General features: G+C 40.9%; 1 protein-coding gene across 2 annotated transcripts; it reads right to left on the bottom strand.

Moving 5' to 3' along the window:
* Positions 1-811: 811 nt before the first annotated feature.
* Positions 812-10906, bottom strand: LOC113524366 (NACHT, LRR and PYD domains-containing protein 12). 2 transcript variants are annotated; one of them, XM_034304260.2, is made up of 12 exons: positions 10766-10900; positions 9609-9719; positions 9372-9488; positions 9154-9217; positions 8795-8999; positions 6732-8502; positions 5299-5472; positions 4775-4948; positions 4227-4400; positions 3843-4016; positions 3538-3714; positions 812-2205 (listed from the first exon to the last, which is right to left on the bottom strand). In XM_034304260.2, exons 2-12 carry the CDS (start codon positions 9713-9715, stop codon positions 2193-2195), a joined length of 3150 nt encoding a protein of 1049 aa, XP_034160151.2. In that variant the 5' UTR covers positions 9716-9719; positions 10766-10900; the 3' UTR covers positions 812-2192. The 2 variants fall into 2 exon arrangements, with proteins under 2 accessions (XP_034160151.2, XP_053089802.1); XM_053233827.1 differs by lacking the exons at positions 812-2205; positions 3538-3714; positions 3843-4016; positions 4227-4400; positions 4775-4948 and adding an exon at positions 4965-5200 and having other exon boundaries at positions 10766-10906.
* Between the last annotated feature and the right edge of the window lie 1288 nt (positions 10907-12194).

Below are 12194 nucleotides of genomic sequence, written 5' to 3' on the forward strand. Positions count from 1 at the left end.
GGGCTATGGACCAGAGCAGAGGTGCACAGCGTTTCTTCCTGCTCCAAGTAACAAAGAGCGACCTAACAGCATGGCTGCCAACTACAACTCCCAGAACTCAGAGTGGCTTACAAACATGGCCACCAACTACAACTCTCAGAACTCAGAGTGGCTTACAAACATGGCCACCAACTACAACTCTCAGAACTCAGAGTGGCTTACAAACATGGCCACCAACTACAACTCTCAGAACTCAGAGTGGCTTACAAACATGGCCACCAACTACAACTCTCAGAACTCAGAGTGGCTTACAAACATGGCCACCAACTACAACTCCAAGAACTCAGAGTGGCTTACAAACATGGCCACCAACTACAACTCTAAGAACTCAGAGTGGCTTACAAACATGGCCACCAACTACAACTCCCAGAACTCAGAGGGGCTTACAAACATGGCCACCAACTACAACTCTCAGAACTCAGAGTGGCTTACAAACATGGCCACCAACTACAACTCCAAGAACTCAGAGTGGCTTACAAACCTGGCCACCAACTACAACTCCAAGAACTCAGAGTGGCTTACAAACATGGCCACCAACTACAACTCTCAGAACTCAGAGTGACTTACAAACATGGCCACCAACTACAACTCCAAGAACTCAGAGTGGCTTACAAACATGGCCACCAACTACAACTCTCAGAACTCAGAGTGACTTACAAACATGGCCACCAACTACAACTCCAAGAACTCAGAGTGGCTTACAAACATGGCCACCAACTACAACTCTCAGAACTCAGAGTGACTTACAAACATGGCCACCAACTACAACTCCCAGAACTCAGAGTGACTTACAAACATGGCCACCAACTACAACTCCAAGAACTCAGAGTGGCTTACAAACATGGCCACCAACTACAACTCTCAGAACTCAGAGCGGCTTACAAACATGGCCACCAACTACAACTCCAAGAACTCAGAGTGGCTTACAAACATGGCCACCAACTACAACTCCCAGAACTCAGAGGGGCTTACAAACATGGCCACCAACTACAACTCTCAGAACTCAGAGTGGCTTACAAACATGGCCACCAAAGACTACCGCACCAAACAGCCATCACAAACTCTCTCACCTTCACGATCACAATCTTTCTGATTACACATACCTGAACTCAAGTTCTTAATCACACTCCAAAGTACAAAAGGACTCTCATTCATTCCATTCATTCCTCTGAGGTACATGCTTACTGTCCCGTACCTGCGACACCAAGCCTTGATATTCTGCTCTAGTGTTTGCGATGACGATTCTGGTTATTTTGTGGATGTCTTTGTCTTTTCCCCAGTTAACCCTGTTTGCACGTCACCTGACTTCTGCCTGCACTTTGACTTCAATTCTGCTTAATGTTTTGGATTTGTCTGCCTGTTTGACAGTAAAGCAGTTAAATGCTGATGTCTGAGGTGTAACTATAAATTAAATCCCCCAGCAGGTTTAAAATAATATAATCAATAATATAAAATAATGTAAATATTATTTTAATAATCATTTTTTATATAATCAAAATAGTAAGAGAATAGTCAATTATTTTATTCTTACCAATGACATTCATGTTTATGAATTTAATACAAATACTTTAATATACACACTTTTTTGATGGTGCTGCAAAGTTTGTCTTGTTAGACCAAACCAGGGAGAGATCCATATGTGAATAGGCCTCAGTGTGTGTGTGTGTGTGTGTGTGAAATATTCAGTTTTGCAACTATCTCCACTCTGCATCCCCACTTTTAGAACAGTAGTTTCAATGTAAATATAGCTTGCATTTATTTATTTTATTTGTTTGTTTGTTCTTCATTCATTCATTCGTTCATTCTGTTTATTATTGCCATGTATCTGTTGTCGGTCTGACGTTTTTCCCATCATAGCCATGTAAAAATTGCTCTAAGCTTATTGTGACTTTGACTCGAGACTTCAGTGTGGTTCTGCTAAACCTTTTTCATTGTTCCTGCAAACATACGGGGGTGATGGTCAGGGTGCGGAGGAGTGCTGAGCACCAGTCAGCAGTAAACAGGATGTGATTCTATGAAGAGAGCACAGGGTCCAATAAGGATCCAGTCAAATGTAGTAGCATGTGAAATCACTTTCTATGCATAGATGCTTTTGTATTGTAGGAAATCCTGTCCTCATAATCCTCTGTGAGCCTCCAACTAGATCAGAGGTGTTATGATCGGATGCTGTAAGACACAGAACAGGATAGAAGGTTTACATGCAATCATGCTTTATAGCACACACCTCACTGTCCAAGCTCAGCTGGCATAGTACACGTGAGTGTACCTTGTAAAAGTTACACTCTGTACGTAATGTTTTCATGTGCCATATATTATTATTTTGTATATAAAACGTGCCCTCCATAATTTCAGGCACCCTTAATTAAAAAGAGTAATAAAATTGTATAAAATGACACACAATGGACCTCATTTATCAAACCGGATAAGAACAGATTCATGCATAAATCATTTGTACAAGCATTTACACAAGAAAATTGTTATTCATGAAAATCCTGTAATTTGGAAAAAATGTTTGTATTTTACTTCTGCTCCTGACTGTGTGTAAATTTACGCATGAGAAGAGTAACAAATGTAAACCTCGACTCGATTGACTTAATTATAAAACCTGCAAGGATCACTGCACTTTTATATATGGAATATTCTGTCGAGTTTTAATCGCTTATTTTTATTACGTTTACAAATAGCATACTAGCATCCTCGTGCAATAGGTCTGGGACTAAGAGTACCATCGAGAGCATTTCCTGAAAAGCAGTCGTACGTACATAAGTGTGAAGAAAATCAAAACTTTCGTAAGTTCAGCGGAAAATTTTAGTTCAGTTCGGCTTACGCAAACATTTACACACAATATTTATTAAAAGATTGATTAATGAGGCACAACATATATGATCACTTTCAGAGCCAAGGGAAGCCCAGTAAACTCCTCGCTTCAAAACAGACACTGACTTCCCTGGCTCATACACATGTTCTGGCTCATAATGGAAGGCCGCATGGGAGCCAGAAGCACTATTGTGCAATTATGGAACCACTTCCACCACCTGACTGGCACCTTCCATTATTAAAATGCCCTCTAAGGGGGTTGGAACTGATCTGCTTGGGTTCAGTTCCAGGGCATAAGTATATTCTGTTACCAGTGGATCGCACAACCCAAGTCACAGAGGCACATGCACTGATAAAAGCAACATCAACCTGTTCAGACAGGTTTGCTTCACAAAAGAATACCAAAGAAGGTGAATGCTGTTCTCAGGTTGAAAGCTAAAGCAGGCCCAGTGTACTAGGACGTGGAGCAGTGGGGTGGAGCAGTCTTAAAGAACATGACGTAGGAGGCGAAGAGCACAAACCAACATTCATCTGTAAGCTCTAACCATGTAACAAATGTACACACACAAAGCACACCTAAATGGTAGGTTTCCATAACTGATAAAATGGCCAATAATTGTTAATACAAGTCAGGTATACTCAATCAAGTGGCCCCTGAATGTATGTACTGTATAAACTCACTCTATCTTCTCCAATTTACAGCACGGGTCATTCAGGAGATCCAGGAGCAGCTTCGCTCCTGCTTCTCCTGGTTTATTATCATTTAGAGTCAGCTCTCTCAGTTGTGATGTGGGGTTTGATATCAGAGCTGAAGCCAGAGCAGCACAGCCTTCATCTGTAATACTGCAGTAAGACAGCCTACAGAGAGAGAAGAAAAAAAAGGACATTTTAGGGTTTTAGTCGGATTTAGTTCACAGCAACACACAAACACACCCACATACACAATGACTACTGACTGTGGATGTGTTTAAAGGAGAAAATCTTACTCCAGTGTCTCTAGTTTACAGTGTGGATTCTCCAGTCCAACAGACAGCAGCTTCACCCCTGAATCGTGGAGTTCATTATAACTTAGATTCAGTTCTCTCAGACTGGACGTGTTTGAGCTAAGAACTGAGGACAGAGCTGCACAGCTTTCCTCCGTGAGGTTACAGCTGTAAAGCCTGGAAGATAAATATAATAAATACATACAAATGAATTTCCAAGAATCTCCAACACACATATTACTATTGTCCATACTTGTAAAACAGTCTGGATTATTGAGCAATATTTGCACTATGGACTCAGAAGCATGCTATTTCATCTCACAGCTGGACTCTATTACATCTCCACATTTTTTCCACACAAAATTCCTTGGAAATGAATGATCTGACCTCAGGGTCTGCAGTGCGCAGTGTGGATTCTGCAGTCCAGCAGAGAGCAGCTTCACTCCTGAATCCTGAATTTTATTTTCACTCAGGTCCAGCTCTCTCAGAGTGGTGGAGTGGGATTCGAGAACTGAGGACAGAACTGCACAGGTTTTCTCCGTGAGGTTACACATGCGCAGTCTGGAAGAGAAATATTATTAATACAATTATTATTGTAGTTAATTAATTCTATGACTAAACCAAACCCTTAACCTCCATAACCAAAATGTAATCTTTCGGCTTTTTTAAATAAATGTTTTTCCCCACAGGATTATGTTAAAACCTCCTTTAATGCTATCAACAAAGTCCTTAGATTGTGGCACAATTCAATCTTTCTGAAACAGCAAAATAACATTACGGTGCTATGGGCTGCATGGAGGCATAACTTGGTAGCTAACATGCTAGCAATATATATAGCAATTACAGTATATTGGCAGAATACTTTTAAACTATCCCAATTTGGACTAACAACCAGAACCCTGTTAACCCTGTTATTATCTGTCCTGAAACCTCACCTCAGTATCTCCAGTGTACAGTGTGGGTTCTCCAGTCCAGCAGAGAGCAGCTTCACTCCTGAATCCTGCAGGTCATTGTGACTCAGATCCAGTTCTCTCAGACTGGAGGAGTTTAAGCTGAGAACTGAGGACAGAGCTGTACAGATTTTCTCCGTGAGATTACAACCACACAGCCTAAGAGAGAAATAACAATATATCAAAACTCTGACATCTCAAACTGTCTCACACTGAAAAAACATGTAAAAGCAACTTATAACAACTGTAAAATATGGTGGTGGATCTGTGCTAAGGATATTTCAGCCTAAAGCCTGGTGACCTCTGCCAAGAGGTTAGGACTTCATGGATTTGATGAACCCACATGTGCAAACAAATGTGACCCAGGACACCGATTTGGAACCTTGAACAGGGAAGTCCACATGCACAGCTCTAAGATTATAACAGAGTTTGAAATGTTCTCCATGGAGAAGTGGACCAAGATAGTTATACAAATCTTATTCACTTCATACATTGATTTCATTTCTTACTCCAGTGTCTCCAGTGTACAGTGTGGATTCTCCAGTCCAGCAGAGAGCAGCTTCACTCCTGAATCCTGCAGTTTATTGTTACTCAGGTCCAGTTCTCTCAGACTGGAGGAGTTTGAGCTGAGAACTGAGGACAGAACTCTACAGCTTTCCTCTGACAGATTACAACGATACAGTCTGGAAGAGAAGTGGTGATAAATCAAAACACGAACATGCAGAAGTATAAAGTAAATATTGAAATTAAAGTATTGAAATTGAATTATTATTATTCACTTGATTTATTTGTATGATTAATGATTAATGCCACAGCAAATGTACTTTCGCAAGCAGAGACACAATAGAGTAATGGCAAGTGTAATGTGTCAATTCAGCATAAATTCAGTATGACTTTTATTTAGACTCCATAAATCATGATCGAAATCCGTAGATCACATGACAAGCAGAGTTAATATAGGAATATCCACAACTGTTATCAGAAACACAGGCACAGATCACAACCAGGAAGTCAAACTAGAAATATACGTGAAATGAGGAACTAGGAAACTTGGTTGAACAATGCTCAGTAACGCACATATACATGGACAAGACTTCTCACTGAAACAATGAAACACAAGGGCTAAAGTATATAAACCAATGAGTAACTAACCAGGTAACACGTGGGTACAACAGGGATCAACACCAATCCCAAGACAAGGGTCAAGACAAGACACAATACAGATCGCACAAGACAATGTAAACAAAGAGGCACAGGGAGACCGAAAACAAAGCATCAACAGCATGAAATTAGTGACAACAGGTCTATGTAAATTAAAGAAATTTTTGGTTTGATCTTTGACGGGTTGCCCAATCAACACACATCTCCAAAAACTAATGAGACAAACAAACCAGGCAAATATAAAGCAGTATATGAAATCAAAATTCCATTAAATAGTGTGAATAATAATAATCCATCCATCCATTTTCTGTACTGCTTATCCTACACAGGGTCTCGGGGAGCCTGGAGCCTATCCCAGGGGACTTGGGGTACAAGGCAGGGGACACACTGGATGGATCATTTTCCACCTTTAATGTGATACAGCAACCAACCACATTCAAACTAAAAACAAAAAGAATTGTTTTGGGGAAAAATAGAAAAAACTTACAATAACCTAAGATTGCATAAGTGTGCACACTCTTTTATAATTGGTCATGTGAAGCATGGTGGTGGCAGCATCATGTTATGTGGCCGCTTCTCTTCAGCTGGGACTGAGACTCTATTCAGATAGAAAGAATCATGGATAGCTCCTAATACCTAATCTATTTTGGCACAAAACCTGCAGGCTTCTGTTAGACAGCTCAAGATGAAGAAAAAAATTCACCTTCCAGCACGATAACAAGCCAAAGCACAAATCCAAGTCAACAAAGGAACGGTTTCAGAAGAAGATGACAGTACTTACACTGCTTTTCTGGAGACTTTGACCACTGGCAGCAGTCTTGTAAGACATTCCTCTGATGGATCATATTTACTCAAATCAAACTCATCCAGCTCCTGTTGTGAGTTCAGCAACACAAAGACCAGAGCTGACCACTGATCAGGAGAGAGTCTGGCCCCATAGAGGCAATGGTCATCTCCTCTTTTCAGGTATTGTTGTACTTCCTGCACTAGAGAATGATCATTCAGTTCATTCAGACAGTGGAACAGATTGATGGATTTCTCTGGAGATGGATTCTCCCTGATCTTCTCCTTGATGTACTCGACTGTTTCCTGTTTGCTGTGAGAGCTGCTTCCTGTCTGTGGCATTAAACCTTGTAAGAGAGTCTGATTGGACTCCAGTGAGAGACCCAGAAGGAAGCGGAGGAACAGGTCCAGGTGTCCATTCTCACTCTGTAAGGCCTTGTCCACTGCACTCCTGAGGAAATCAGACATGTTTGGTGTGTTGAAAAGATCATACAGATCAGTGGTTAGTTGATTTGATAGATTTATGTCAATGAAGGTGAGAAATGCATATAAAGCAGCCAGAAACTCCTGAACACTCAGGTGCACAAAGCTGAACACCTTCCCCAGGTGAAGCCCAAACTCCTCTCTGAAGATTTGGGTACACACTCCTGAGTACACTGTCGCTTCTCTGACATCAATGCCACACTCTCTCAGGTCTTCCTCATAGAAGATCAGGTTTCCTTTCTCCAGCTGTTGGAAAGCCAGTTTTCCCAGTGCCAGGATACTCTCTCTGGTCTGCTGAGGATCAGGGTCACATTTCTGATGGTACTTTTGGTCCTTGCATTTGATCTGAAAGATCAGGAAGTGTGTGAACATTTGAGTCAGAGTCTTGGGGATCTCTCCACTCTCTGCTTCACCCAACATTCTCTCTAGAACAGTGGCTGAGATCCAGCAGAAGACTGGGATGTGGCACATGATGTAGAGGCTTCTTGAAGACTTAATGTGTGAGATGATTTTATTCGCCAGGCTCTGATCGCTGATCCTCTTCCTGAAGTACTCCTCTTTCTGAGGATCACTGAACCCCCGTACCTCTGTTACCTGGTCTACACACTCCGTAGGGATCTGATTGGTTGCTCCTGGTCGAGAGGTTATCCAGACGAGAGCAGAGGGAAGCAGATTCCCCTTGATGAGGTTTGTCAGCAGCACATCCACTGAGGCTGACTCTGTCACATCACTCAATCTCTTATTGTTCTGGAAATTTAGAGGAAGTCGACACTCATCCAGACCATCAAAGATGAACAGGAGTTTATGGGCCTCGCAGTCTATAAATTCTAATTTTTTCATTTCTGGGAAAAAGTGGTAAAGAAGTTTCATCAGACTGAACTTTTCCTGCTTCATTAAATTTAGCTCCCTTAGTGGAAGTGGAAATACAAAGGTTATATCCTGATTTGCTTTTCCTTCAGCCCAGTCCAGAATGAACTTCTGCACAGAGACTGTTTTTCCAATTCCAGCAACTCCTTTAGTCAGCACAGTTCTGATGGACCTGTCTTTAAAGAGGTCATTACATTTGATGGGTGTCTCCTGTGTTGCTGGTCTCCTGGACACTGTCTCAATCTGTCTCACCTCATGTTCACTGTTGACGGCTCCACTCCAACCCTCTGTGATGTAGAGCTCTGTGTAGATCTCATTCAGAAGCATTGAGGATCCATGCAGTGAGAGTCCTTCATTAATGCCTTTAAATTTCTGTACGAGTCTGGATTTTATATTTTGCTGATATACATAGATCAGATCTAAGAAATACAATAATATGGTACTGATAAATAATACTATGAACAAAAAATCATTCTTTGAAAAACTTTTTTTTAAACTTCTTTCAATATGAACATATACAGAAACTGTATTGTAAACTCCACAAATGTATTCAGGCATAGTGGCACTTTAGGACATGTCAGGGTCCTGCTTTTAAACTGTGGTCCTAATGGTTTAAAAGGTATTAACTAATTAAAAACAGCTAACGTGACTGTGATAAATACGTATATAGACCAGTGCCATTCATCTAAAGTTAAAACGACGAGCTCTTACTGCTCTGCAGCGTGTTGGCGAGATCTGCCTGCTTCATGTTCTTCAGAACATGCAATGTGATCTTCAGTGCACACTCTCTGACAGGGCTCTGATCCTCCTCATCCTCTAACCCTCTCTCAGAGCATTCTGGGTAATCTGGACTCAGTATTTTCCTGAACCTCTTCAGCTCATTCTTTAAAAAAGCGATGGCTTTGTGTTCCAGTTCCTGCATGAAGGATGGGGGGTGGGGGATATCAGGGGGGCATCCATTACCAAATAAAACCGCAATTTTGTTAGAGTAACCATTATACTGTTACAATTAATTACTATTATGCATAATAAAATAAAATTATGAACCCTCCAAAGACACACACACACACCTTGAATATTGAGTCCAACTGTTCTCTGCAGGTAAATCTTGACTGCTCCTTTCTCCTTTGGGGTCTGTGAACAAATAAACCAGGATGAACTAAACCATTACTGAGAGCTGCAGCACACCAGATTCAGCTAATAAAGGCTTTTGAGATAAACAGAGGGAGTTTAAATAGGTGGGACATGACGGGAAGAAAACCGCACTATAATATTAGACTGTTCTGACCTCAGATCAGTAGCACAGTCTCCAGCGCTGAAGTTCGGTGGAACTCCCAATGACTCATCGCTGTTCATGGACACGCAGCTGGGTTCAGATGAGTCTAAATTCTTAACTTCTGTAGTGCTAGGAAGGTATGTTAGTAGAAACATGTTACTTAATGTAACTTGAAATGTATGCATTATATAACATTATTTTTGCTATTATTAGTTTGATTCAATATGAACACGAATGAAAAATCTTTACCTAATTTCAATAGAATGGTCTTTGAATTTTAATGGAGGGTCCATTGACTGATCACTCTCCATGGACACACAGCTGGATTCAGCTGAGTCTGATCTTTTACCTACCATTGGACTGGGGCAAAGGTTTTGTTATTAGAGACAAAGGAACAGTCAATAAAATATATAAATAAACCCTGATTTAGAATAAAGTCTAAACTTCATTCATTCAAATGCAGTAACTGCTTCATCCTGATCAGGGTCACTGTGGATCCAGAGCCAATCCTGGGAACGATGCAGGAACGATACACCCTGGATGTGATGCCAGTCATGCCCCCGTTTCCTGTTATAATGAGCTCCACTCTTCTGGGAATGCTTTCCACTAGATGTTGGAGCGTGGCTGTGGGGATTTGTGTTCATTCAGCTACAAGAGCATTACAGGCGCTGATGTTGGGATGTCAAGGAGGTCTGGGGTTCAGTCGGTGTTCCAGTTCATCCCAAAGGTGTTCAGTGGGGTTGAGGTCAGGGCTCTGTGCAGGACACTCAAGTTCTTCCACTCCAACCTTCACACACCATGTCTTCATGGAGCTCGCTTTGTGCACAGGGGCATTGTCATGCTGGAACAGGGTTTGAGTTCCAGTGAAGGGAAATTGTAATGCTACAGCAAACAAACACATTGTATAGAATTGTGTACTTCCAGTTTTTTTGCGGCAACAGTTTGGGGAAGGAACACATACAGGGATTCAACCCCTCAACCAAACACACATCAGAGAAACACCCTAACACTGACTCACCCTAAAAATTCCTTACAGCGTGTATACAACTCATCCTACATGTTACACAATCCATTCAGCAAACTTCTCAATAAATCATTGAAATAAAAAAAAGATCTTTTATAACATGACTCTTTTGTCATACTGTCACTTACATCAGCACGATACAGGACCAACTTTTTTTCTTTCGTAGCTATACGTCTTTGACATTCACATCACGTGAACGTCAGTGTCTTCTACAGACTACAGCTGAAATGCACACACATGCTGAGAAACACTACGTCAGTGTCACGCAGTTCACTTAAAGTGAAAGCGTCGCATTGTCAAGTCATAAGTAAACTGTGGAGGTTAACGCTGTTTCTATTCACTCCGATGATACATAACATTTAGCTTAACATTAGATACTCACAGTGGTTTTGTAGTTAAAGTGCGTTAAGTTCCTGTCTTCACAAAACGTGCTGCTGAGTTTACTTTCATTCTCATCTGTTAGAACGTGTTTGGTCATGAGTCATGAGTGTCGGGTCGCGAGTCTTGGCGTTAGAGCAGTGTAGTGCACACACACACACACACACACACACACACAGGAAGCATTTAAACAACAGGGAACAGGAAGTGTGAAAACAATCTGAGAAACCAAAACCACACTCTCACACACACGTTTGTAAGTAATGTATACATCAAACATACTGCATTTACAGATCATATACTGAACATCTGGAGTTGGAAGTGAGGCTTGTGCTTTATCCATGCTTCTTTCTGCCATCTCTTTCCCAGGGCCTGCAGTGTCCTGCGTCAGACACAGAAAGTCAACTCGGCATAAATACAGAGAGGAAACAAAAATGAACTACTCAAAATGTAATATGTTGTGACTGGTAAACACCTCCTGAGCCTGCTAGCTGGCCTTGAGTGATGCAATATTATTAAAAAGGAAACTGAAAGGGCGAGACTAAAGCCTAAACTTGAAGGACAGAGACAGTTTATCTTATTTTTAGCTAACTGTTGTGCAGCATGAAGCTTGCCAGATGTTGAGTTTGATGATTTTATTGATGCTTGGTCTATACTGGGGTCTAAAAGTCTCCGAACACGAGTGAAAATGCTTCTATTTTTCATTCTTTTCTCATTTATTACAAAAGTTTTCATTATAAATTATAGTATTGACAACGACTTGAGTGAAAAGTAGAAATATTTATATGAATTTCAGAGTTTCTTAGTATTCAGTTCGTCCCCTTTTTGCTTTAATGACAGTGTGCACTTGAGAAGTTTGTGTAAAACCTTGTGATCCATTTTAGATCAAATCCATCAGAGTGTCGTCTGATCTCACACTTCAGCAGAAGAGATCAGACATGAAGAAAATCTGACCTTTTGTATGAAGCAGTTGAACGTGCTCAATATCACACAGTTAAATATGGACCTAGAAACAGTGCCGAATCCTTAATATTAAATCTTCAAGCTATTGAACATTTAATTTCTTTGTTTTAAATACTTCAAAATTCTAAAATCTTCTGTTTATTTCTAATTTTAAATGAAAATCCCAGTTTTCCAATGTGATCTCAGCCACACTTTGCGCCACACTGTATGTCTTCTGAGCTCGACTGAAAAGGTCTGAGAAGACGTAAGTTTTTGGCTGTTTGAAATATTTACATGTCGAGTTTTTACTGGTTCTGGAATCGTCTAGTGAATGTGTGTGCGTTTTTCCGTGTGATGTACCTGAGTAGCGGTGATGTGGCGTAATGGAATGAGAGTACACTACATTCCAGGACAGTTGAGGAGGAGGAGGAGCAAATTCCATGTTAACAAAAGTTGCAGAGGCTAGAGAAATAATGAGGAAACACTAACGA

This window comes from Pangasianodon hypophthalmus, chromosome 5 (assembly GCF_027358585.1).
Source record: "Pangasianodon hypophthalmus isolate fPanHyp1 chromosome 5, fPanHyp1.pri, whole genome shotgun sequence".
Taxonomy (NCBI): Eukaryota; Metazoa; Chordata; class Actinopteri; order Siluriformes; family Pangasiidae; genus Pangasianodon; species Pangasianodon hypophthalmus.